Genomic DNA, 27,191 nt, shown 5'->3' on the forward strand with positions numbered 1-27,191 from the left:
GGCCTCTCCCTGCGCACCCAGGCGGGGCCCGTTGCCCTGCCCCTCCCTGCCCCCCCCAGCCGGCCTCTCGGCCCCTACCTGTGCCTGATAAATGCCCGCTGGATCCCTCGGTCCTAATCCCACAAAGGAACGGTTTGCAGGGGACGTGCTGGGCGTAGAGTAGGCTGCGGGAGGAGAGAGACCGAGAGCCCGTTAGCGAAGGGGGCCGTGCGGGAGCACCCAGAGAGGGTGGCCGCTGCCCAGGGTCACACAGCCGGGCCTTCGCACCCAGCAGCCGGCGCCTCCAAGCTTGCTGCCCTCCCAGCCGATCCGGGACCCCGGGAAGCCCACGGTGTCGGGCCCTGGGGTCACACAGGCGGGGCATCTGCTGCGACGGAAGGCACAGGATGGAAGATTCATCATCAGAAACCGCCCGTGAATTATTCAGGGTGCTTCGCTGCCTACTCCAGCCGCTCCCGTGGCCTGCATCCCGCGCGTGGCGCCATGAATTATGGAGGGCGCTTTATTTATTAATCTTCCTCTTGGAGACTGTGCAGGGAAGGCCGGGTGTTTGCAGACACACGCATGCACGCACACATTTATATTTATGTTTACATTTAGAGTTAGATTTTCATCCCAATTACGTTTTGTTGGCAGGTATGTAATTCGCAGCCCAGGGCTGCCGGGGAGCTTGGGGGCCTCAGCCAGGCCGCGCCCGGGGTGGCGGGAGGGTCCCTGCGTCCCTGCGTGGGATCGGCCAGGCTGGGGTAAGTGGGGGGCGTGGGGGTCGGGGGCCCTGGCGGGAGGAGGGGGAGGCTGCACAGGCCATTAAAACCTGGTGCAGGAGGAGAGGGAACTCCCGGGCCCGTGGGCCAGCAGAGGACTCCATCTAGCAAACGAGAGGACTACTCCCATTTTACAGATGAGAGAGCGAGCGGAGCAGGGGTACCCTGCCCAGCGTATTTACTATCTACTCTCTACTCTGTGCCTGGCGTGGAGCTTAATGTTCTCCCTGATCTAGCTCCTCCCCTCGCTCCCCACCACCCTAGACTGGGCGCTCTGTGACCGTCCCATTTTATGGCTGAGAAAACGGGCAGCTCAGAGAGCAAGGACATTTCCCACGGGGAGTGAGCCGCGGAGACAGGATTCAAACCCAGCGCCCCGCACTGCCTCTGGCATTCAGAGAAAGCCCATCTGCTCATACAGCTGCCCCAGGTCCGGGCCGGCCCTGGACGGCGGGGGTGGGGGCAGAGCTGCAGGGAAGGGGGCGAGCTGCTGGCCCCCTGCTCAGGTGCGGTGACACAGACGCTCAGAGTGTGGGGGGCAGACTGAGAGGTCTGGGGTCTCTGAGATCATCTGCTCAGGGCAGTGACTGAGACGGCCTCGGGGGATGCCCAGAGGCCGGTGGCCCAGAGTGAGGCGGCCTGGAGGAGGGTGGATGGCCCACCCGAGCCCGCACTGGGGTCCAGGGAGAGGCTGGGTGCAGAGCCACCGCCGATGGGGGTGGACCCCAGGACTGGGGGAAGTATGAGGGGCCAGCGAGGGGTCATCTGGAACCACATCCAGAGGGTGGAAAGTTCTAGAAGGCGAGGCAATGAACTCAAGGCCTTCTAGGATCAGGTGGGCAGGTGGGGACTGTCTCATCTAAAGGTGTGGCCCAGCCTGGGTCACCAGTAGGAACGGGGCCCACTGTGGCTGCTTTTTTTTTTACCAAGAGCCCAGAACTCTGACATTTTCATGTGAACTGTCCTGACTCTAAGACAATAAGAAATTATCATTTTCCACCAACAAAAGGCACCTGGGGGCTGCATCTGCCCCCAGGGCCACCGGTTTGAGGTCTTCACCTACCGCCACCTGCTCATTGCATGGAGGAGGGCTGAGAGGCCAGGAGCGGGCACGCAGGGACCCCAGACGCCCCCCTGGCCCTCTCCTGCCACTCCCTAAGGCTGCCTTGGCCCCACGTGGGCCCGACCACATGGCCCCCCGGGCCTCTACCTGGGGACCCACCAAACTCACCGGGACCCAGCAGGCCAGGCCCGAGCCCCTGACCCCAGCAGTCGGGGAGGGGAGGGGAGGGGGCCCCTCAGGGACGCCCGCCCTGCCACGGGCACCGCTTCCCGAGTGCTTACAGGGCGAGGTCGGCGACGTGCTTCCTCCCTCGGAGGTGGGTTTGGTGGCGGGGGGGAGCGCCAGCCGCGGCAGCCCGGGGGGCGGGGGGGCCAGCATCTGAGCAGAAAGGCAGTGACTGGACATTTTGAGCTGACCACTTCCATTTAACTGGGAGGAACAGAGAGACAGGTGGTTAAGGCGGCGGGCGCCCCCTCTGCCTCGGGCGGCCGTCGGCGGCCCTGCCGGGGGAGGGCCGGGCTTGGCGTGACCAGGCGAGTTTGGTGGGTGCCGCTGCTGCCCCTCGCCGGACCCCGCAGGCCTCCAGAAGCATCCCGGGACCCTGCGTCTCCTCCTTAAGCCACTCTTTACCCGTCTGCTCCTTCCACGAGACGCCACCTCACCCTGAACTACATCCGAACCCGGGGGCTGTACGCTCCCCTTGTCCCCTACAAGGACGAGTCCGTCCACCACCTCGCCCACAGCTCCAAAACGCAAAAGGCTCTGAACACTGAAAGCTTCTGTGGAGGTTTGGCAACGGTGGGCCTGTGCTGAGGCCCCAGGACCATGTGTGGATCTGGGTAAACTGTGTGCTGTCAATTCCAACACCCGGAAAAGCCTTCATTCTGACCTGGCCCGGCTCCGGGCACTTCAGAAGAGGGAACGCGGCCCTGCCGTCCACGAAACCGTTTCAAACAGAGGCTGCCTGGCGGAGGGCTGCCCGGGACGGCCGTGGGATGTGCCAGGCCCCCCGGGGAGGTCCCCTGGAGCCATGTGTGGGCAGGCGGCTCTGTGGGGCAGAGGGGAGGCCCAAGCCCCCCAAACTCACCGGTCCAGGCTGCTGGCTGGCTGGGTCACAGGCCAGCGACACGAGATCTTTGAGCGGGTCCTGGGGGTTGAGGTGAGGTGGGTAGCGGATGGCCGTGTGCGGGAAGTAGGTGGAGGCCGTCTGGGGCAGGATGGAGGTCGTGGGGAAGTGTAGGGCTGAGGATGGGTGAGGGCTGCGGGCGATCCCTGTGGAGACCAGGAGGGGTAGTCAGCGGACGCTCTGGCTGGGGGCATGGTCTCCCAGCGACTGGGTCTGTGGGTGCAGGTCCCAGCGACAGAGCAGAACCCAGCCCTTTACACGCCCAAGTTCGAGGACGTCTACCATAAGCCCACGGGGTTGTGGTATCACCTCCCCTTTTTTTTTTTAAGTAGGCTCTACACCCAGCATGGAGCCGAATGGGGGGCTTGAACTCACGACCCTGAGATCAAGACCTGAGCTGAGATCAAGAGTTGGATGCTGAACCGAAGGAGTCCCCCAGGTGCCCCAGTTTCGTCTGGTTTCGAAACAGGACGACATGATGGCTCTCTGAGGTTATGTCCCCCGCCCCAGACCACACAGCAAGCAGGTGGCAGACCCAGGGGAAGGTCTGGCCCCACAGCCCAGAGCCCAACCCAAGGCTCGGCTAGCTCTTTCTGTAGACGGTTCCCTGGTTTCTAGCACATTCTCTGTGCAACCACCACGACGATTTCTTTTAGGACATTGCCATCACCCCGAAAAGCAGCCCCGCCCCCATCAGCCGTTACCCTCCCACCCCCTCCCCGTCCGGCCCCCACGAGCCCCCTTCCCGTCCATGGATGAGCCTGTTCTGGATGTGTCACCCACGTGGACTCACACCCCGTGTGGCCTTTTGTGTCTGGTTCCCTCCCTGAGCGTCGTGGGCTTGGGGTCCGTCCAGTGTGGGCACCTCGCTCCCGTTCACAGGTGAGTAATGTGCCCGCGTAGTATTTGCTTTGTTTTTTTATCTAAATGATCCAATGACTTTTTGTATATTCGCGCCGTCATTCTAGAACATTTCCACCCCCCCCCCAAAGGCAGCCCTGCTTCTGTCACGGCTCAGTCCCCCGTCCTCTCTCCAGCTCCTGGCCGAACAGTACGTACTTCTGGCCTCTCAGGCCCTAGGTTCTCTTGTAGCTACTGGACCCGCCCGCTGCAGCCCGAGAGCTGCCGCAGACGCCGTGTCAACGGGCGGACGAGGCCACGCAGCCGCGGATCCTTACTTACAGCGGCAGCCGTGGGCCTGGTCTGGGGCCTCGTGGTCTAAACCACGGCACTGTGCTGGTTTTTACCGCCTCCCTGTATGTGTGTCTGCCCCGTGCAGAGCTAAAGTGTTATCATCATAACGACGGGCTCCCCGGAGATGCTCAAGCCCTTGGTTTAGCTCGTTTGGTCCTAAACACAGTCCCGGGGTGGGGGGGGATGTTTATGAGCCCCAACTGCCACGTGAGCAAACACAGAGCCAGGGGCACTGTGCCCAGCTCAGCGCACGCCCACGGGCTGCTTGAGTGGGTCTCCCTCTTGTTCACATGGCGCCCGTATCAGCCGGGTGGCCTCGCGTGTGTCCACCCCCTTCGGGGACCTCCCAACCCTGCAGGGGCTGAGTGTGAGATGAGGCGAGCAGGCTGAGGGCCAAGCCCAGACTACCTCCTTCCTTACAGAAAGGGACACCGAGGCCCGAGAGACGGAGTCAGGGCCAGGCGCTCTGTACCATGACACCTCCAGGTTTTCTCGCCTGGCCGGGAGGCCACGGCGACAGGACTCGTGGTCAGATGGCCTGTGGGACGTCCCTGGCCGAGGGGGGCCTGGTCAGAGGGCCCAGCCGCCCTCCCTGCCCGGGGCCCCCGTGCTCACCGCTGTGCACGGCAATGACAGGCCGGTGGTGCTGGGTGAAGCTGGAGAGGCGAGGTGAGTCCTGGGGAGACGGGCTGTGGAACGGAGACTTGTCCATCTCTGTCTTCTTCACCGGGGACGAGATGCCTGCGTGGGAGGAGCCAGAGGGTCACAGGGCTGCAGGCATCAGATCCCGGCCCTTCCTTCTTCCAGCACCCCGGGGCCGAGGGCCTGGGAGCCCACTGTCCGCGGTGGGGCTGCACACTGGGGCTCCGAGCACAGAGAATCAGGGCTCTGAGCACAGAGAGGGGCTGCAGAGGGTCATGTGGCGCACGGAACGAGGAGCCTGGTGCCCACAGAGGCCCCTGGACGTCACAGCCTGGCCCCCGCCTTCTCTCCTTCCAGACACAGGTCCGCTTGGGGCTGCCTTAGGCCCTGGGGGCCGCCAGGCTCTGGAGAAAAGGCCGCAGGGTCCCTTCAAAAGCCCCATCAGGCAGAGGTGAGCTGGCAGGACACAGACAAGGCCCTGAGTGGCTCTGCGCGTGCGGACCTCATCCTCCCCGGGGTGAGGAACAGAATCTTCCCTGTGGGGCCATCGTGAGGATGAAGGGAGACAGAACACTACAGCTGCTAGACCAGGGCCCGGCACCTGCCCGACCTGCGGCAACCCCGAGCAGAGGGGCCTCACCGCCTCCCCAGCTGCCTGGGGCACCCCTGGCCCTCCGGTACCCCGACACCCTCAGCTCAGCCCCCGGCACCTCCCTCCATGAATGACGTGTAAATCGGGCCCGCAGAGACTCCGCGGAGACCGTGGCACAGGTGTCCCCAGCGTCCCGACGGGGGCAGACCACGCCTCTGCTGGGCACACAGGGGCCCTTCAGAAATCGGCGAGCCCCCTGCACCCTCCATCTGGCACCCCCACCCCTGCCGTCCCCCAGACGTGCGGGAAGAGAGTGACGAGTGCAGAGTCCCGGGTCCGGCTCCACCCCTGCGACCAGAATCTCAGGGATGTGGGGCCTGCAGATGGATATGCTTAGAAATTATTTTAAAAATATAATTTAGAGTGACACACACCTACTGAGACTCAGAATGGATTCAGACATGGTGAGGGGTGTGCCTTCCCTCCCACCCAGCACCGCTGACGTCAGGGCAGGTCATCCCCCTCGGGGGGGGGGGGCATTCTGCACGCTGTAGGCCGAGCAGCATCCTTGCCATGCCCCACCCCCATGCCAGGAGCCCCCCAGGCCACAACCACAGAGGTCCCTGGGCAGAGTCGCCCTGGCGAGAGCCGCTCCCTCCTGAGGCTTGCTGTCATGGTTTCTGGGGTCTCCTGTCGCGCGTGCCCCGCGACGGGGGGGCGTGTTCCCTCAGCCACACCGCTGGGTCCTGCTTCCCGTGGTCCCTCTGCCGGCCTCAGTGAACCAGATCTGGGAACCAGCCTCCCATGGCCATTAGGGCAGTCAGCTGGTTCTGCTGTTACAACCCTGGTCGCCAGCCCTGAACACACGCGGAGTGAGTGAGTGAGTCCTGGGACCTGGGTCAGCGGGCCCCACAGGCCTGGCAGCCAAGCTTTCCCAGGGAACAGGAGGGGCTGGTGGGACAGAGGTGGTCAGCAGGGGAGGCAGCCGGCACTGGGGGCTGTGTGTGTGTGTGTGTGTGTGTGTGTGTGCATGCGCGAGTGCAGGATCCCTGCTGCCACGGGGCTGTGGTGGGAACGAGGGAACGAGGTTAGGGCCGGGAGACGCTCACTTAGGAGGATTTCCTAGAACAGCCTGTCCTGGATGGCAATAGCCTGGTTGGACCCTGCCCCCCAGCGCATCTCTACAGGCCCTTCTAGAGCTTCCTGAGATGGGGCCTGGGGGAACCAGGGCAGGCGGGAGGGAGGGGGGAGCCTGACCCCAGGCCCTGCAAGAAAGAATGGCCCTCCGTGCTGCTGGGCAGGCCCCCGGAGGCCCTGAGTGTGAAGTCCCACATCCGGGCCTCCCTCAGTGGTTCAGCAGACTTGCCCGCAATGCCCCTGTCTGAGTAGCTGCCGGCCGGTTAGCACGCTGCTGGTATGGCCTCCACCCCTGGTCCGAGCAGGCATCTTGCTGCTCAACACGTGTGCTGTGTTCCCATCCGGGCGCCCGGTCTGTGCCCCATCTGAGAAGGGCCACCCTTACTGAGCACACAAGCCCGCAGCCCCCCTCCGTGTCCCCCCCGGCTCCGTCTGGCACCTGTCTAGGCACATCCTCCACCAAGTGGACCCACCTGCATGTGCATCCACTTGCTCAACACACAAGCCCGTCCCGGCTCCACTGTCCGGGGCTCCCCGGCCCCAGCGCGCGGCTGGCCCCTGCGGTGTGTGCGGGCGGAGTGATGCGTGGGGGCGCGCCGCTCTGCCAAGCCCAGCCATCAGCTGGTGAGCGTGCGTGATGCAGGGCACGTGGGGCCCAGTGGCTCTCCGCGGGGGCGTGCGGGGCACTGCGGGGTGTGCTGCATCCCGGGCCCCACCACCTCGGTGCTGGGAGCCCCTCCCCAGAGCGGTGACAACCTGGATGTCCTGACTGGAGTCCCCTGGGGGCGGAGCGGCCCGGGTGAGGGCCCTCTGCGAGATCGGGGCAGGCACGCAGCTGCCCTGCGCGGGGCTTACAGGAGTCACCCCCACCTGTGGACACTGGCGCCTGATGGGAGGTCACTGGCTGGAGGCCACGGAGCAGAGAACTGGTGGGGCTGACTCTTACCACGGCACCTCCACCGGCCACGCTCTGCACCCCTCCTGCCCGCCCCCGAGTGCCACAGAGGTGGACAAAGCCCCCCCGACACGTGACAGAGAGAAGGGAGCCGCCTGCTTCACCCTGGATCATAACTGCATGTGGGGGGGCCTGCACCCCCTGCTGGAGGGCCCCAGGAGCAGCAAGAACCAAGCAGTCTGGCAGCTGGGCAGAGGGTGCCCCTTTCTGGCCCCCGTGGGTGGGTAATCAGGGAAGGCCTCGGGAGGGGGTGGCCAGGGGGAGAAAAGGCACTCCTACCTGGGCACAGAGAGGGCAAAGGCCTGAGAGGTGTGGCTGTGGGAATGCTGCCTGGGTGGGGCTGACACGACCCCCCCCCCCCCAGGTAAGGGATGCTGGGGTTGGAGGGCTGTTAGCTGAGCACTGCCCTTGTGGCCAGAGCAGACGAAGGGAAGAGTGCTCTAATCAGCTTAGCCCCCTTAATGAGCAGCTAATTGGGGGCCGTCTAGACAGGAAGCTGGAGGAAGCCAGGAGGAGGAGAAAGTGGGGGAGGGGGGAGGAGATGGGAGGGGGAGGAGAGGGAGGAGGGGGAGGAGAGGGAGGAGGGGCAAAGGCGGAGGAGGGAGGAGAGAAAGGAGGAGAAGGGGAGAGGGAGGGGCAGAAGGGGGAGGGGAGGAGGAGGAAGAGGAAGAGGAGGGGGAGATGAATCCATCTTCCCACTAGGCTGGGAGCTCCTGCGGGGCCCAGACAGGCCACACAGCGGGGGTCACAGCAGGGATGGGGGGTGGGGGTGGGGGTTATACCGAGGGTCCCGCAGGAGGGAGCGAGTTTGCCATCACCCAAGGCAACCAACAGAGGCTGGAGGGGACAGATCCCCTCTGACATTCCCCTGCGACCCGCGATTCCCCAGCACACGACAGGAGCGGGTGTGGGTTCCTCCCCCTCCCCCACGGCCGCCACTTCATGCTCAAGGCAGGAAGTTCAGACCCAGCTCCAGTCCAGTGACTCTCGAGAACATTTCCTTCCTTTTAATTTTTTTTTTTCCTTTTTGAGCTTCCTGCATTGAAAGCTACGTTTTTTACGTCCATCCCTTCTCTTTTTCTAATCCATAGACTTGAGGCTATAATTTTTCCTCTCAGGGCTGCTGTGCCTACATCACAGAGGCTGTCCTCCACCTCTAGGTAGTACATAGCTTATCCGTAGTCTCGTCAATCACAGAGCCAATGAGGAGTGCTTTCGGCTTCCCAACCAGTAAATGACAGGGCAGAAGTTAACGATCTCCCAACATCTGCTCTACCCTTCTTTTTTTTTTTTTTTTTTTTTTTTTTTTTTTTTTTTTTTTAAAGATTTTATTTATTTATTTGACAGAGAGCGAGAGAGAGCAGGAACACAAGCAGGGGGAGTGGGAGAGGGAGAAGCAGGCTTCCTGCCGAGCAGGGAGCCCGATGTGGGACTCGATCCCAGGACCCTGAGATCATGACCTGAGCCGAAGGCAGACGCTTAACGACTGAGCCACCCAGGCGTCCTACCCTTCTTCCTTAGTAGCAGAACCCTTAAATTTGAGACGGGCACATACTTGCCGAAAATAAGACGACATTTCCCAGAGTCCCTCGGGGCAGAGTGTGGCCACAAGACCAACTCAGGGGCATAGAGATAAGCAAAAGAGGTAAGTGCATCTTCTGAGAATTATTCTTAAAGGGTGAGGACATGCTCATACTTGACCCTTCTTTCCTCCTGGCTGGAAAGTAGACATGATGGCTGGAGCTCCAGCAGCTGTCTTGGACCATGAGGTAGGAAAGAAAACCATATTCACTGGAGCATAAGGCAGGAGCCTAAGTCCTGCACAACATACATGTCCAGAGTTGCTGATGGCTGAACATTTACTTTCGGGAGAAATGTCCTGTCCTTTTGGGTTTTCTGTTTCTCACAATCAAACTTAAAGCTTATTAAATACAGGATTTTTATAGAGGCAAGCCTGACAGAAATGGGGAATGCACAGAGAGAGCCACAGAGACACTCTGACCCATAAATTAGAGTCTATAATAAATAGATCCTCCCAAAGTTAGCTACCGGCTCCGAAAGCCAACATAGTAGAAGAGGGAGGACCCTTGGGCTCGAATGTACAACCAGATGAGTTAGAGACTGACTCATAGAGATGGGAATTGTATAAAGACACAAACAATGAACTGTGTCCTGGGCACTTATCATGTGCCAGAGAGTTGCTTTAGGCACGTCCTACCATTTCCTCCTTCCAACTCCAGGAGAGAACAGTTAGCTCATCAATCCCATTTGGGACATAAGGAAACTGAGGCTCAGAGAAGTCAAGTCACCTGCTCAAAGTTACACAGCCCATACAGCGAGCCAGTGGCTGAGCTGGATTTCAAACCCCAGTCTCTCTTCCATCTAAACCTGCTCTTAACTGTAATGTTATACTGCTTTCCAGGAATCCTGGAGGTATGACACTGTATACACAGAGTTTTATAGGAAAGCTGGCCCCTGGGGGATAGGGAGGAGGGACAAAGGGGGAGGACACAAGCAAACCACTCCTAAGATTTATTGGGGGGGTATTATGTGCCAGGTCTGTTTTAGGGACACCAAATGCATTAACTCACTTAATCCCCAAAACAACCTCAGATGGGTAGTGCATGTATTAACAACCCCATTTTACAGACGAGGAAACTGAGGCTCAGAGAAGTGGGTTCACCAGAGGCTGTATGGGCCGGTGCACCCGAGTCCAGGTTGCCAACCCCTGGCTAATCCGTGGGGTGAACCCCTGATAAGGGGTAAGGGTCTGGACAGTGTGGTGCTTCTGAAATCCGGGGCAGAGATCCCGCTGAAGATCTAAGAGTCGCCAGGGACGCCGTGCCCAGGGTAAGGCAGGCGCGTAGGCCGCCCTGAACACCAGTTCGCGAGCATCCCCGAGGCCGGCCGCTGCAGAGCAGAACCTCGGATTCCTCGGAGGGGAATCGCGGTGGAGACGGGGACCCCAAGGGGGGGGATCTTTGGAGGAGGCCCTTGGGGAGCCAGCGCTGCACAGAAGGGCGCCGATGGAAACACCGCCCCTGCAGGACAGGACCCCGACCTGGGGAGGGCCAATGAAGACAGAAGCGCGAAGACACGATCTCCCCGGAAAGGACACCGAGGGAAAAGCGACGGGGCTCGGAGAGAGCTGGACTCACACGCGCGAAGACCCCGCGGGGATGAGAATCCCCTAAGAACACGAGGATCCGGGGGGGGGGCCTCTAGATAAGGGTCTGAGGACGACCCCGGGAAGAAGCGCCCTGCTGATCAGAAGCGCTGCCGAGTCCATTCGGGAACGCCGCGGAGATGAACCCCACGGGGACGAGGCCTTACCGGGCAGAGGGCAGAAAGTCGCACGAGGGACAGTCTCCGCTCACCGTGGCCTCAGCGGAACCAAAAAGCTGGGGAACGAGAGCCCGGACTTCCAGCGACGAACAACCCCCGCGACTACAATTCCCAGGAGGCTCCGCGGCCCCAGCCCCGCCCCCAAGGTTCCCGCACCCTGGGGGCCCGCGCAGTGCCTGCCGGGATATGTAGTCCCAGCCGCGGTAACCCCACCCCGACCCGGAGGCCGGCTCCGCCCCCACCGCAGGCCCACCTCCTTCCATGTCTTCAGTCCAGTTGCGGCTGCTACTCGTGGGAGAGCTGGGCGAGGTGTAGTAATCGCCGCCGGGGCTCGTGTCCACGTCTTCCTCCATCGAGCCCGATTTGTGCCGCTTGCTCCTAAAGAGTGAGGGAAGGAGAGCGCAGGCCGGTTACCACGGAGACTCGAGGGTGTGGGCAGGCTGTGCTAACTTCCGGTCCCCAGCGGGCAGGGCGAGCAGGGTGCTATCGCGAGACGCGGCGGGAGCGGCGGGCTCTCCGCGGGTGGCGTGAACGCCTGTCTCAGCCTGCCCATTGCTCCGATGGGACGCGTGGGGCCGGAGGCGCGAGGGGCTCAGCCGAGGGCAGGCGGCAGCTAGCGGGCTGCGGGCTAAAACCCCGTGGACCTGGCTAATCACGGGGCCTCCCGGAACCCTCACAACCCCCGGGTAGGACTACGGTCCCATTTTACAGATGGGGAAACCCAGGCAAACACGGTGTGACCAGCTCAAGGTTACACAGCGGATCGCAGCAAGAACCAGTGTCCACCTACTCGTGCACTCTCCAGGGCTGGGCTCACAGGACTCAAGGCTGTGGGAACTCTGACTGGGGTGCCAGGGCTGGGGAGAGCAGCACTCGGGGCTGGGTTTTGAAGGATCAGTAGGAGTTTACCAGGTGGACCTTGAAAGCAGGCATTGCAGGGAGAGGAACGAACCACTGGGATCAGATGGACGTAGGGGAGGGGTCGTTAAATGCCCCGAGGCGGGGACCAGGGCACGTACCCGCTGGAGGAAGTGCTGGGTAGCGTTCTTCTCATGCCTGTGCTGGCTGGATTCAGGTCGTATGCCAGGTGTCCCTGCAGCTCCCCCAGGGAGAAGTTGGGTCCTGTTCCAGTCACCACGGGGGCTGCGGAGGGCAAGAGCGAGCAGAGTGAGAGAGGGCGCAAGGTCCAGGGGCGCAGTGTGCCCTGGAGGGTGCGGAGAGCCATCTGGGGGCTGGCCAGTCCGAAAGGGAACCCCTTCCCTGATGGGCCTGATTCTAATTTGGCTGAAACTGTCCTTGTTCTATGGATCAGAAGACCAAAGCCGGCAAGAAAGCTGGTTCACACTGTGAGGCAGAGCTGGAGGCCAAGCTTGCAAATGCTCCCTGAAGCCAGGCTCTGCTGATGTGGACAGGGAGGATGACGGTCAGGGGGACGGTCAGGGTGAAGGCCGGACAGTGCCCACAACTCCCTGGGGTGGAATTCAGTGGGGGGTGTCAGGGGAGTGGGTCCCCAGCAGGTGCATTAGGAAGGTAAGGGAACAGGAGGCAAAGAGAGGAGGGGGGTGGGGCCCTTTGGGGTCTCCTCCTGGAGGGGTCGGGAGGCCCCAGGAAAGGACACAGGGGCAGAAGGTTTTCCAGCACCCTCCATCCTCCATGTGCAGTCTGTTTCCTGGAGAGGAGCATGTTGCCCTGACCTTGGGTTCTAGGAAGGGCCTGGATGCCGCCCTTCCTAGGGACCTTGGCTTGGTGACAGAGGGGAGCAGGGCAGGGTGATGGGCTCCTCGCCTCTCCCTGAGACCCTTTCTCTCTCAAAGCCTCCCCTCCTAAAGCCTTCTCCCTCTCCAGTGCCCCTTCCCTGTGGGAGTCCCTCCCCTCACTGGATCCCAGCACAGGGTGGGCGGGGACACTCACTCCGGGACACTTGGATGAGCTCGGTGACACTGAACACACCGGAGGTGACGAAGCTCTCCTGGAAATCCGTGGTGTCTGGAACAGGGAGAAAATGGGGCTCACTGGGTCTGTTTCCTTCCTCGACACCCTGGGCTACCCACACTCCGGGGGCTGGAGTGGTCACCCTGCCCACCCCCGGCAGCCCTGTGGCAAGACGGAGGTAGAGGCCGGACCTGGGTTCAAATCTCGGCCCTGCTGCCCGGATCTGATCTTGGGCAAGTCACTTCCCATCCCTGAGCCTCCCTGCTCCCTAATCTCGGAAACGGAGGCCACGTACCCTGTCATCTGGGTGGCTGAGAGATATGAATCAACTGCCCAGGAGGGGCTGGCTTGCTTTCTGCGTCACTCCTTACACCATGCAATGCTGCAGCTTCTTATCCTTCCCCCTCCAGACTGGGAGCTCTGTGATGATGGGGTTCTGTGTGCCCAGGTCCCAGTGTCCCTAGTGCCCAGACCAGAGCCTGGCCAACAGCAGCGGCTCAGAACCACGGGCTGAATGGAGGGCCCCCTTGCAGCAGTTCAAATCCCCAGTGTCCCCAGAACCACTCCTCCTAATGTCAGAGGAAGAAAGACCCTTCTCTCTGGTGTGGGGTGGCCGGGACCCATTTTATGGCTTTGGAAACAGGTTGGCTCCAAGAGGGCGGGAGCCCTGGCTGACCTCAGACAGCTGGGAGCAGGCCTGCTGTGCCCCCAGAGGCCCACACGGGCAGGATTCACTTGCTCAACAAGCATTTACCAAGTGCCTCTAGTGTCCAGTTCTGAGCTGGACGCTGCAGACACTGGGAATGAGGCAGACACAGCGGCTGCCCTCCTGGGACTCACTGTCCGGTGTGGGCAGTGGACACGTGACGTCAATAAGAGACAAAACCCTGTACATGAATGCACGTAGGGGCGTGACTTACAACAGCCCAAACTAGGAACAGCCCCTCAACAGATGAACGGATACACAAAACGTGGTCCATCCATGCACGGGGGTGTCCCGCGGCCATGAGCAGGAGCCAGGCGCCCACACGCGTGGCCCCGGGGACGGACCCCGAGCCCACGACCCTCAGGGAGGGAACCAGACACAGAAGGCCACACGGCGTGTGAGTCCACATGGGTGACACGTCCAGAACAGGCTCATCCACGGACGGGAAGGGGGCTCGTGGGGGCCATGGGCTGGGGGCAGGGATGGGGGTGATGGCTGATGGGGACGGGGTTTCCTTTTGGGGAGAGGGAATGTTCTGGAACTGGATAGAGGTGATGGGGTTGCACACTAACCGTACATTTGATGTTCTGTGAATTTAACCATAAAAAAATATTTAAGATCATGAACTCAATTGTGCCACGTGTCAGGCAGAGGTAGGCAGGCAGGGTTAGGGGAGCCTGCTGGAAAGGTAACCTACTGCACGCACAGGACCCTCAGAAGGCCTTGCTGTGGGTGACATTTTACCAAGACCTCCAAGTAGGGGTGGATAAGAGGAGTGGATGCATTAAAATTTGGAAAATGGCAAGAACAGCAAGTGTTGGTTGTTGTGACTGGGGTGATCTTAAACGTGGTGTTTTGCTGCCTCCGTGAGGGCCACAATATTCCCACTGGTGGCCCATGCAAAGGCCCTGGGGCTGGAGGCCAACAGGGCTGGAGTGAAAGGAGCCAGGGAGGGCTGTCAGAGCGGGGTCAGGACCAGCAGGTGGGCAGCGCTAGGCTTTTTGGGGTGGCGAGAGCAGTTCTTCTCCAGGCCCCCAGGGGGCAGCATGGGCCACAGGGAGCTGACCTTGGTGCGCGGTTTCCCCAGCTGTGGGAGATCCAAGCCCCCACCAGTCCAGAAACTCCAGCCTCCCTGGTTATGAGCTTTGTGAACACCATTTATTGTGCAATTATTATATGCCCAGCCCCATGCTGGGGGGCTCTGGGCCACAACATCCCTGGGAGGACAGGGTGATGGCCCCCCAGTGTCCAGGGGAGGACAGGGTGATGGCCCCCCAGTGTCCAGGGGAAGTGGCCATGGCCATTTCCTGCCACCCAGATGGCCAGCTGGTGTCAGCACGCCCCTCCGCCTTCCCCCCCACCGGGGTTTCCTGTTTGTGCAGCACTCGCCCAGCTCCATCTCCAGGGGACTCCCTGGCGGGTGGGAGGAAGCGCTTTCCCCCGCCAGACGCTGGAGCTCCCCATGGGACCAGGCCAAGCGCCGCTGCCCCCGCCTGCCTTGAACATCTGGCTTGGAGGCAGGCGCCTGGAGATCACAGGAGGCCAAGGAGGACTCAGGGTCACAGACGGCCAGTGGTGAGCAGCCTGAGGGCCTGTGAACCTCCTGAAACCATCCGGCCTCCCTGTGCTGGTCCTTCCTATGGGGATGTCCTCACCCACTTGCTTTTTCTTCCATTCTTCCTTCCTTCCTTTTCATCTCTCCTCCCTCCTCGCCCCTGCTATACCATCTCTCTAGTTTCTCTTTTTCTCTCTGCTTCATCTCTCCCTCTCTCCTTTTTTGCTTTCTGCAAATATTTATTGAACACTAATTATGTACCAGGTCCTATTCTAGGCACTGAGGACACAATGGTGATCAGGACAGACAAAAGCCTCTGCCCTCAAGGAGGTGACGTTGCATTAGGAGAGATAAACACATGTGCAGTCACTAAGCAACTAAGCAAATACATATGCAATCACTAACTTCCTCAGAAGGAAATAAAACAGAAGGTGGCCATTGAGAGTGACTAAGGCTGCTTGAGATCAGAAGATCTCTCTGGGAGGGGAGCATGTAAGCTGAGACCTGGGAGATCCAAAGAGAGAGAGAGAGAGAGCAGTTAGCTGTCCAAATAGAGAGCAAAGCACATGCAAAGGCCCTGAGGCAGGGACTGGGCCTGGACTGTTGGAGGAACAGCTAGGAACCCAGGAGGCTGGAGCAGAGAGAGTGAGGGAGAGACAGGGTGGAGGGGAGGGCAGAGGGACAGATCCTGAAGGGCCTTGGGGGTCAGAGGAGGACTTTTACCCCAAGGGAGGTGGGAACCCTGGAGGGCTGTGACCAGAGGAAGGCAGGACCTGACTCAGGTGCTCACAGGTGCTCTCTGGCTACTTTAGGGAGGACAGACTGGGGAGGGTGAGGGCAGAAGCCAGGGGACCAGGGTGGAGGTGACTGCTCTGGTCCAGGAGGGCGATTATGGGGGCAGACCAGGGCAGAAGCAGGGTCTCTGCAGCTTCTGAATTCTTTCTGTTCTCCGGGGCTCTGCTCCCAGCCCTGCCTGAGGCCGACTCTCTCGCTTCCCACCAACATAGAAGTGACTCGCCTTGCTCATCCATTGAATGTCCCATGGGATTGCAGGGCCCCCTGGGGCCTCTCTTGTGGCGTGAGCACTTCAGTGGCCGGATGCTGGGAGCTAAGCGTTGTGGGTTCCAACACCAGCTTCCTGGGTACCCCTGGGAAGGCCCCTTAACCTCTCTGAGCCTCGGCTTTCTCATCTACACAATGGAATAACAGCAGCACCTGTCCATGGCATGGCTGTGATGAATGACTCCATTAATCTCTGAGGTGCCCACGCAGGGCCACGCAGAGCACACAGGGTCCCCCCCTCCTTCAGCATCCCCAGACTCACCCAGTGTGATGGGCTTGCTGTCCTCCTGGTCGGAGCCCATCCCTGCCCGGGGACTGCCGCTCTGCTCCGCGTCTGTGGAGAGAAGGAGGAGGAGGTGGTGACATTGCAGGGAACCCCACCCCGGGGGGAGAGGAGACACCCGTGCTGGGGCCAGGCTGGGCAGTGCCGTGGAGAAGTGGCCCCAACGCGCCCAGGCCCCGGGGTCTCCGCTTGGCCCCTTCCCTCGGCTGCTGCCCCACAGGGTCATGGGCATCTGGCAGGACCTCTACGTGGCAGTATCTGTGTGCAGGGGCTGGCTCAGTCGCAGGCTGGAGATCTTCCCCTCCCTGAGTCTGTTTCCTCATTTATGAAATGAAGGTAGCTCACGTACTAACTCGTGAGGGTAACTCATTCATCCTGCCTTAACCCTGGGAGGCAGGAGCCACCATTATGCCCATTTTACAGATGGGGAAACTGAGGGCCAAAGAGATGAGTCCTTGAGCCCTCAGGCCCCCTCCGCTCGGCCTCTGCCCTCGAAGTCCTGGGGGTCCAGCACTTGGTCTTGGGTTGTCACGCAGGGCGCCCAGGAGGGGGCGGAGGGGCGTCCCCCTGCAGCTTCTATACTGCCACCCACCCGCCTGGCTTGGGGGCTCCCTCCCACCCTGGCGCCCGCCTCTCCATCTTATCTAAAAATAATCAGGCTCCTTGGCAGACGGGCGAAGCAGACAGACGCTGAGCTCAGCATTATCAGCTCTGGCGGCCTGGATGGCGAGTAGCGCCAACCCCCCTCCCGCACCCCCCTCCATGACCGATGCAGGGGTTGGGGGGCCCATGGCCAGGCCCAGCCAGATGGAACCCCTGGCCCTGAGTTGTCTCTCAGGTCAAAGACCAAGGTGGTGGGAATCACCATCAAAGGCCAAAGGAAGAGAATCAGCCCCTTCCACCTGCCACATCCCAAAGCCAGACACAATCGCTGTGTGACATCAGGCATGTTGCTGAACTGTTCTGAGCCTCAGTTCTCTCCTTCAAACGGGTGCAAGCACCACCAAGGGGTGGTAAAGAGATGATACCAAGAACTGGATACATGGGGATGTCCTTCACATTATTATTATTGTTGGTGTTATGTTTAAATCCCGAAGATGACGCTTTATTGTTCCCATTTGAGACGTTCCTAAAATCCTTAAGAGAGCCACACACCTGGCAGCGCTATTGGATCCATCTCATAGACAAGGAAAACTGAGGCTGAAACAATGAAGAAGCGCCCACCCCACGGCACACTTGCGCTCCTCCCTCAGGAGGGTGATTTTCTGCTAGTTTGCACCAGCATCCAGACATCCGCCACGTGGCTGTGCGTGACGCGTCTGGCTTCTGGGCTCAGGTGCCTGGGTTCCCATCCCAGCTCCGGGAGCCTCGGTGGTGATGGGCCCTCGGCAACCGCGGGAGGCCGTGGAGGTAATGTGCTGATGCCTCCTAAAACAGCCACGAGCCCTCACCCTTTGCCCTGTGGCTTTGCACACACTGTGTGTTGAGCACCTCCTGGCCGCCAAGATTGAGGATGCCCTAAACAGCACCAGAACGAGGACCTGTGCCTCAGTTTCCCCACCCACAGCAAGAGCGGATGGGGGCAGCCCCAGTCGTGACCGACTGGGCCGGGCACGGCTGGGCAGCAGCTGAGGGGAGTGTGCCCGGCTCGGCCCCACGCCCTGTGGCTGCTCCCGGGCTGGGCAGCCAGCGGCCCCTTGGCGCTGGCCACTCCTGCTTGGATGACCACGCGGCTGGGCACGGGTGGCCCCTGCGTTGGGAAGAGCCCAGCCCGGGCAGCCGGCCGTCGGGCTGCAGGCCTCGGGCACAGGACCCTCTTGCGGAACGGGCGCCCACACGGACTCAGCAGGCAGCAGCGCCTGGCTGGCCCGCGGGTGCTGCCCAGGAAGGGGGCGTGTCCCCCGGGCACCGCCTGTGTGCTGGCGCTCGGGAATCAGGGCGACAGGGCTGTGGGCCTCACCTCTCCCTGTGCCTCACTCTCCTCATCCGGGAAGTGGGCGCAACTACAGCACCTCTCTCAGAGGTAGTTCTGAACCGAAAAGGTGACAACGGAGGCTACACGCTGCCCCACAGGGTGGGGGGCTCACCATTAGCACTTCACCAATCGGAGGGGGGCGCTTCATTACTATCAGTGCGATTTCCCTCGTTTCTGTCCCGGGTGCTGCTACTTTGCACCCACTGAGAGCGATGGCCCTGGGCTAAGGCTGGCTCCTGCTGGGAGCCCTTATCCCCTCGCTTATTCACTCTGTGACCTTGGCCGGCGGCCATGCCACCTCTCTGAGCCTCAGCTTCCTCAGAGTAAAACGGGGAAGATAGCAAAACCCACCCCCCGGCTTTGATAGGGCGCCGAAGCAGCTAATAATACGTGTAAAAGGGTTGGCGCGTACCGACATTCAAAAAATGGTAGGCTTGGGGCACCTGGGTGGCTCAGTTGGTTAAGCGACTGCCTTCGGCTCAGGTCATGATCCTGGAGTCCCTGGATCGAGTCCCACATCAGGCTCCCTGCTCGGCGGGGAGTCTGCTTCTCCCTCTGACCCTCCCCCCCAATGCTCTCTCTCTGAAATAAATAAATAAAATCTTTAAAAGAAAAAATGGTAGGCTTGGGGAGTGGCTGAAAACGACATTGTGTTCTTTTTTTTTTTTTTTTAAGATTTTATTTATTTGACAGAGAGAGACACAGCGAGAGAGGGAACACAAGCAGGGGGAGTGGGAGAGGGAGAAGCAGGCTTCCCACGGAGCAGGGAGCCTGATGTGGGGCTCGATCCCAGGACCCTGGGATCATGACCTGAGCCGAAGGCAGACGCGTAACGACTGAGCCACCCAGGCGCCCCCGACATTGTGTTCTTAATTTCGGTCTCTAATTGTCCGTTGCTAGCATGGAGAACGGCGGCTGGGTTTTGTGTGTCAATCTTGTATTCTGCAACCCCACTGAACTCACTCAGTAGTTCTAGGAGGTATTTACGTTTGTATAGATTCCTTGGAATTTTCTTAGCAGGCCATCATGTACTTTGCAAATAGGGGCAGCTTTATTTTTTCTTTCTCATCTGTATGCCTCTGATTTCCTTTTCTTGCCTTATTGCTCTGGCGAGGACCTCCAGCACAATACTGAACACAAGGGCTGAGAGCAAGTGTCCCTTCTTGCTTCTGATCTTGGGGGGAACTCACTCAGTCTCTCACCACTGAGTGCGAAGGTAGCCGTGGCTCTCTGCTGACCCTCTTCATTGGGCCGAAGCTTTTTTTTTATAGTCCCCTTTTTTTCTTCTACAGTACCCAAGCTTTTTTTTTTAATTAAATAAGTGTAGTTTCTAAAAAAATGATGCTGTAATTATATGCCATCTCATTAAATTTTTTTTAAATTTAGTTTTTAAATTGTGCTTAAATATACATAGCATAAATTTTACCATTTAACCGTTTCTAAGTGCACAGCTCAGCAGCATGAAGTACACTCACACGGTCCTGCAGCCACCCCCACCCTCCGTCTCCAGAACTTTCCATCTCCCCACATGGAGACTCTGTCCCCATGAAGCACGGACTCCCCACCCCCTGCCCCAGCCCTGGCTCCCACCCTCTCCTCTCTGTCTGTGTGGACGGGACTCCTCTGGGGACCTCCTGGGAGTGGGGTCCTGCGGGATGTGTCCTTCGGGGTCTGGCTCCTCTCGCTGAGCCCAGTGTCCTCGGGGTCCCTCCACGTCGTGGCAGGGTCAGGATGTCCTTCCTTTTAATTATGCCATCTTAATTTTAATTACCTCTCACCTTTGGGATATTTCTCATCCATCTGCTGACCATTTGCCTGTCACTTGGCTCCTGAAAACTCCCACCTTCTCGAGCTGTCCAGTATGGGAGCCACTAGGCACATGTGACTTGAAATTTGCGTCCCCTAAACTGAAATTAAGTTAGAATCTCAGGACTTCGGTGGCACAGGTCATCTCTCAATCCTCAATAGCCCACAAGACTGGTGGTGACTGAATTGGACGATGCCGAATATCACCATCTGCATAGAAAGTTCCATTGGGCTGAGGGCCTGTGGATGTTTCTATGAAAACTCGGGAGTGAATGGGCACAGGTAATCCCCTCCTCCTCCCATCTACTTAGACAGCCAGCCCTAAAGTGCACCTTCCTCTGGTCTGAACAGATGTACCCAGAGTGGATAATGCCTAAAGGACGGCTAATGTCCGATGCCCCACCATGCCCCACAATGCCCCAGGCCCCAGGCCACCAGCTTTCATTTGCAGACTTTCACTGTGTGAAGAGCTTCACGCACCATCTGATTGAACCAACCCAACTGATGAGTTTGGTAAACTGAGGCCCACCTCAGAAAATCTATTTCCCAAAGCTGATGTCAAGTCAAAGAAGTTGTGTGCCTAGCACAGAGTAACGTCACTGGGGTGACCTTGCCCCTCAGGACAATATCTGGGGACGTCTGTAGGTCATCACGACTGGGGGTGCTCCTGGCACCGAGTGGGTGGGGTCACGGGTGCCGTTCAGCTCCCCCCCCAACTGCCCGGGACGCCCCCACAGAGAATGACCCGGCCCAGCATCTGCAGTGCCAAGTGGGGAGACCCTGGTCTGGACCCATCCATTTTCAGTGGGGGTGAAACCGGTTCTTGGGGGGGATGGAGGAACTAAAGATTTTACTCTTTCGTGTATAAAACATCAAAATATGAATATAGATACAGCACATAAATATATACCTGTGATATTAAAACTTCATGGGGCAGAGGGATTAAAGAAAAAAATGTCTATAAAGGATCTGTTGGTGAGGCAATAATAAAAATGGGGGGCGTACATTTTGTACCCTAGTGAATTTTTAAAGGACTGTAAAAGGAGAAAGGAGAGTATGTGACAGAAACCACATGAGACCTGCCAGGTCTTAAATATTGACCATCTGGGCCTTTACTGAAAGTCGGCTGACTTCCAGCCGTATGTCGTCCGGCGAGCTCTTGACATCTCTGAGCATCCTTTTCTTCATCCATAAATGGGATGTGAACTGCACTACCCTTATTCCTTTCCTTTTGAAGGGAACTGATTGCTGAGCACCTCCTGGGGGACACAGCAGTGACCAAGATGGACAAAAGGCCTTGCCCTCATGGCACTCACGTTCTAATGGGGGAGTGATAGGCGATGACCAAGTAAGCAAATAAATGAGGAGGAGAATCTCAGGCTGTGCCAAGTGCAAGGGAGGCTAAGCCACCGGGAGACGTGGGCGGCAGCTCCTGGAGGGTGCGGGGCTTAAGCTGGAGTTCCTGGGAGGGTTGATAAGGCCACTCCGTGTGAAATGGTCCATTCCAATAGTTAATACTTAGTGAGTCATTTCTTTGACTAGACTGGTCCGCAAGTTTCACCTCCACTGACTCATTTAATCTTCAAAACTCCCCCAGGAGGACAACATGGATGGAGCTGGAGAGTATAACGCTCTCAGGGAAATAAGTCAGCCAGAGAAAGGCAAATATCATATGATCTCACTTATTCGTGGAATTGAAGAAATAAAATAAACAAGCGGGGGGGGAGGTGCGGAAAGAGAGACAAGGCAGAAAACGGACTCTTGACTGTAGAGCACAAACAGGTGGTCACCAGAGGGGAGGGGGCCGGGGGCGGGGGACACAGGTGAAGGGGATTACGGAGCACACTTATCAGGACAAGCACTGAGTCACGTCTGAGACCGCTGAATCATTATATATTGTACCCCTGAAACCTGTCCAACACGGTATGTTAACTAGATTGGAATTAAAAACTTATTTAAAAAGCTTACCCTGACTTAAAAAACAAACAAACAAACAAACAAACAAACCAAAAACCTCCCCCAGCAGGGACATTCAATTCTCGTCCCCATCTGCCAGATAGGGAAACCGAGGCACAAGCTAGGCAGCCGCATATTCAGCCAACGGCGACGGGCCTGGAATCAGGCTTCCCGTTGATTCCCGTGCTGCTGACAGAGGTGGGGCCCAGCAGGATCCAGGATCCCTCTCTTGGTAGTTTGGGGTGATCTCCGGCGTCTGGACCCTGTTCTCTGACCAGTCAGCTAAAGCCCCCCCCCGCTGGGGTCCCCTATTCCTCTGCCCCTGCCAAAGGCCCCTTGTGCCCTTAATTGTGGTGCTGGGGATGGCGAGGGGCAGCAGAAATCCTTCGTGCCTCCCTGCTCCGTCTCCGCCGACAAACACCCCATCTCAGCAGAGTCCCCCGACCCTACTGCACAGGCCAGTGATACCTGCCCTGCACGGACGCACCCCACGCTCCAGACGTCAGGCGATGCGTCTGACAATCTGCTCTGACACCCTGGAGCAGCCCTCGATGGAGTTACCCAGAGAGGGTAAGTAAGTTACCCAAGGCCACACAGCAAGGAAAGCTGACCGGTTTTATCTGCTCCTCTCTTGGAAACATATATAAGTGAACATCATGTGGGATTTCAGACCACGTCCACTGCCAGCTTTAAAATGCTGTTTGCTTGCGAGTTTCCTCGGGACCTGGTCGACTCCCCCTGCCCCGCCCCCACGCCCTGACCACGCCGTTCCTGCAGCCCACCTCAGACCAGGCGTTCCCACTTGGCACTCGGTGCTGCTCAGAAGGTATTCTCCACACGAGGAAAACACGGATGTGTCTCCTGGGTAAAAACTGAAGTAGGACGTGGCCGCCCGTGACCCACGCTTGTGGTTCCAGACCTGACCAAGCACGGGCGTCACGGTCAAAAAGTGCGGGCCTCTCGGCGTCTGGGAGCAGCTGTGGGCTTTCCAGAGCCTTTAAAACACACTGGGGGCTTGAGGAAGGGCCGGCAGCTCCCGTGCCCATCTGATCACGCCACGAACCCTGCCCCTGAGTCCCGGCCCTGGCACAGCCCGGCGTGTGACTTCGCACTGGTCACGTCTCCCCGCTCCGAGCCTCGGTTTCCCCAGCTGTAAAGCGAACATTCTCAAGTGCTGCCTTCCTTTACGGGTGTGAGGTTGAAATCTGAGGCACTCCAGAAGAGGAAGGGCCCATCGCAGATAAGGGGATAAATACCATTTTGGTGACAGCGTTTTTCCAAACTCAGAGTTTAAATGAACTTAGTCCTTCCTCTGCCAACTGCCCTCCAGGGCTCCCCTTTCCCGCAGCCCCCCAGGCCCTGCAAGACCTGCCCTGTCCCGTCCCCGCCCTCCCCTCCTCCTTCTCTCCCCTGTTGCCCACTCCACTCCAGCCACACGGGCCTCTGGCTGTTCTTCCAATACACCAGGCAGCCACTGCCCCCAGGACCTTTGCACAGGCTGCACCCTCTGCCTGGAACTCTTGTTCCTTCAGCATCTACATGGCCAACACTCTCCCATCATCCTGGGACCTTCCTCAAAGGCTTCCTTCTCTTCGAGGCGCACAAGGCTCTTTAGCACCTGAACGAAGCATAGTTAACCACACACATGCACGTGTAAGCGACACTCTGGCTGTTGACTACGGTGTATTGCAAGTGACTCCCTGCGCTGGACCGAGCCCAGTTCTCCCGACTTTCCAGGTCCGTGGGGTGTTCATGTGTAGCCAGGACGTCACCACCTCCTGTAGCCTTTTGCTCAAACAAGCACATGATCGTGGTGACAATAGAAATGTAAACTGGATCCCACTGACGGAGTGTACAAACTGTTCTTTCCTGTCCATGGCCATGAGCCCAAATTTGGTCTGTCCCAGCCCATGACAAAGGCGCCGCCGGGCCTCCGGTCCCCGCCCTTCCCGCCAGGGAGCACCCACCCCTTTGCACCAGACAACTCCCTTCATCCTGGTGGCTCAAACTTCCGCCGCTCTTAACTGGGAGATCAACGCACCACCAGACGTTGACCTCACAGATGTTTAGTGATCACCTACTACTCGCCAGGCATTGGGGGGGATGGCAGAGTGCCAAGGGAGGGAGAGACAGACAGGAAGTGAACACACAGAAGAAGACGGAGATAATTTTGCATGGTTCTACGTTCCAGCAAGGCCATAAAGCTGGGTGAGGGGACAGAGAGTGGCTCTGGGGAGACTTTCGACACAGACGTCAGGCGGGACCCCTCTGAGCAACGGGGTCCTAGGAGCTGGGCAGAAGCACAGCAAGTGCCAAGGCCCTGGGGCAGGAATAAACATAGGATGTCTGAGGACCGGAGACAGGCCGTGTGGCTCCAACCTGGTGGGCAAAGGGGAGAGAGCTGGGCCGCTCAGGCCACGTGGCTGCCGTGAGACGCTCAGGCCTGATTCTCGAGCACCACGCGGTTCGACAGCACCACAGGCCAGGGGGCTGCACAGAATCTGGAAGCATGGCGCATGGTGGCGGGAACGTGAGCTGGGGCGGCCGCCCTGGAGGCCGCTTCCTCGGAAAGTTAAACACAGGGTCCCCACATGACCCAGCAGTTCCACTCCTGCGTATCTACTGCAGAGAGGTGAAAGCAGGGACTCCCCACAGATATTCGCACCCTGTGGGCACGGCCACCACAGATGGACGCCACCCCAGTGTCCCTCAGCGTGTGAAGGATACACACGGTGCGGTCCATCCCCACGCGGGAACAAGATCCAGGCTTAGAAAGGAAGGACCCTGACACCTGCCATGATGTGGAGGGACCCTGAGGACACTGCGCTCAGTGAGAGAGGCCAGACCCAGAGGGACACATCCCGCAGGACCCCAGTCCCAGGAGGTCCCCAGAGGAGTCCCGTCCACACAGACAGAGAGGAGAGGGTGGGAGCCAGAGCTGGGGCAGGGGGTGGGGAGTCCGTGCTTCACGGGGACAGAGTCTCCGTGTGGGGAGATGGAACGTTCTGGAGACGGAGGGTGGGGGTGGTCTCAGGACGGTGTGAGTGTGCTTCATGCCGCTGAGCTGTGTGCTTAGAAATGGTTAAGATGGTGACTAACATAACATAATAAAATTTAAAAATTAGAAAAAAAGACGGTACATTTTACGTTATATGTTTTTTTAACCACAAGAAAACACACACACACACACACACACAAAAGTCTCTGGCTGCTGGGTGAATTCTAGAATCTTGGGGGCTGGGAGACCAGGCACGGGCAGGTGTCCCAGTGGACTTACCAGCCTGGCCCAGGGTGATGGCCTGGGGACAGACAGAGGGGTCATCGTTAATTTCTTGTTGGGATGTAGAAAGGACAGGACCTGATGAAATCATAGTGATACTTCTTTAAAACCTGGCAGGACACGGGAGAGCCTGGGGTTCCCGCCCGGGCCCTGCAGCATGTCTGCTGGGCCGGCATGGGCTGCCCGGGGAGCGAGCGAGCCGGATTTACGTTCCAACCTTAGCGGGCGTCCAAATGTAGCTGGCTCTGCTGGGCTGCCACGTCTGCCTCCCAACACCAGCCAGCGAGAGAGGAAACCAAAGCCAGGCCCTGGAATTCCCAGCTCCCGAGTGTCACCAGCCATTTTTAAACATTAGCCAGCTCAGGTTCAACTTTCTCTGTCCTGGAAGGCCATGCCGTACACACGACCCTGGCCTTTGTCCTCCTCGTTGCTGCCATGCGCCTTCCCTGCCCCCCACCCCTCGGGCAAGCTCCAGCCACCTTCCCCGGCCGAGTTCTAAGATCTCCTTCTCCAGAACACCCTCTCCCTTGGCCCCTTGTCCAAACCTGTGCCCTAGCCCCCATCACACTGGACTGAGTCTGGGTCTATAAATACATGAAATTCCAAAGTCCTCCCCATGGTCCCCAAGGCCCTGCCTAAACTGGCCCCCCTGCCCTCCGCTCCTCCTTCTCTCCCCTTATTCACTCTGCTGCGGACACACACATGCACACACACACCTCCCCACTGGTCCTCCAACACGCCAGGCCCGGTGCTGCCCCAGGGCCTTTGCATAGGCTGTACCAGCTGCCTGGAATGCCTTTCCTGTAAATGCCTGCCTGGCTCATCCCCTCACTTTACTCAGGTCTCTGCTCAAATGTGGTTTATGTGCCCACAGCCCCAGGGCACAGGATCTGGGCTTGACGTCGGAGAAGTTCGGGAATCCACTTCCTTGTGTCCCTCCCAAGAAGTGTGACAACAGACTCCCATGTATGTCCAGTTATGTGACAACCAGCTTCATGCCCCTGAGCCTCCACCCCCATCCCATACTAGTGTCTGCGCAAATCCAAGCAGAAGACGAAACTGTGATTCTTTTATTCAACGCACGCATTGAGCACCTACTGTGTACCAGGCCCTGTTCTAGGCCCTGGGGACACAGCAACGAACAAAACAGACCCGAAGTCCTGCCCCACAAAGTTCACGGTCAAGGGTTTTGTCTCCGGCATTCCAAGGAGGGCCGGGGCTCGAGCCGCAGAAGGAGGGCTTCAGGCTAAACTGACCTTGGACTTCGCTGGGAGTGTGGCAGCAACAGTAGACCGCCCTGAGCTGCAAGGAACTCCGGCACAAATCCGGGCTCCCCCTGCAGTGCCCCCAGGGGCTCGGAACACAGACTCCCAAACCCAGGAATGACGACGACAACGACCGGCTGTGTGACCTCCACAGAAGTACTTTCCCTCTCTGAGCCCCCACATCTCCGTACAGAGGATCCCAAACCCCCTCTCCAGGGGCCACTTGGACAAATCAAAGGAAAAAAAGCGAGATGCTGGACGTCCAAGGCATGCGCTCATCGGCCCCCGGGGAATGGTCTGGGAAAGGCCGACAAGAAGGTCTCCAGGGGACCCGAGAGGCAAGAGAGGGCCCCGCCGGGTGACCTCCTGGACTCCGGTCTCCGCCCGGGCCTCCCTCGCCCTGCGCTTCCTGACCCGCGTGTTCCTCGAGTCTGGACCACACTTTCCCTCTTCCTCTCCCCTGCCGCCGGCTGCCTGGGCCCGAGCCAACCTGCTTCGGAGTCACTTTCAAAGAAAAGTTTCTGTTTTCTTCCCACCCAGCCCAGCTCCCCCA

The 27,191-nt window shown here is 59.1% G+C and overlaps 1 protein-coding gene and 1 long non-coding RNA gene across 7 annotated transcripts in view; one reads left to right on the forward strand and one right to left on the reverse strand.

Annotated features, from left to right (window-relative positions):
* The window catches only part of NFIC (nuclear factor I C), a 69,120-nt gene that overhangs the window by 10,134 nt on the left and 31,795 nt on the right, over positions 1–27,191 (reverse strand). For 4 of the 6 annotated variants that reach the window (XR_013442223.1, XM_036116096.2, XM_078057532.1 and 1 more), the window contains exons 3-10: positions 16,336–16,407; positions 12,730–12,804; positions 11,838–11,961; positions 11,072–11,196; positions 4,763–4,888; positions 2,915–3,099; positions 2,109–2,256; positions 79–164 (exon numbers count right to left, since the gene is read on the reverse strand). Coding sequence is in view for 5 of the 6 variants with exons in the window: in XM_036116096.2 (XP_035971989.1) it covers positions 79–164; positions 2,109–2,256; positions 2,915–3,099; positions 4,763–4,888; positions 11,072–11,196; positions 11,838–11,961; positions 12,730–12,804; positions 16,336–16,407 (941 nt within the window). In the remaining variant the exon portion in view is untranslated. The remainder of the gene's footprint in view (positions 1–78; positions 165–2,108; positions 2,257–2,914; positions 3,100–4,762; positions 4,889–11,071; positions 11,197–11,837; positions 11,962–12,729; positions 12,805–16,335; positions 16,408–27,191) is intronic. The other 2 variants (XM_036116097.2, XM_036116098.2) reach the window with 2 other exon arrangements.
* Positions 3,681–5,814, forward strand: LOC144379394 (uncharacterized). Its single transcript, XR_013442226.1, has 2 exons — positions 3,681–3,835; positions 4,570–5,814. It is a non-coding gene; the product is annotated as an uncharacterized LOC144379394 (long non-coding RNA).

The sequence above is a fragment of the Halichoerus grypus genome, chromosome 1, assembly GCF_964656455.1.
Source record: "Halichoerus grypus chromosome 1, mHalGry1.hap1.1, whole genome shotgun sequence".
NCBI classification, from domain to species: Eukaryota; Metazoa; Chordata; class Mammalia; order Carnivora; family Phocidae; genus Halichoerus; species Halichoerus grypus.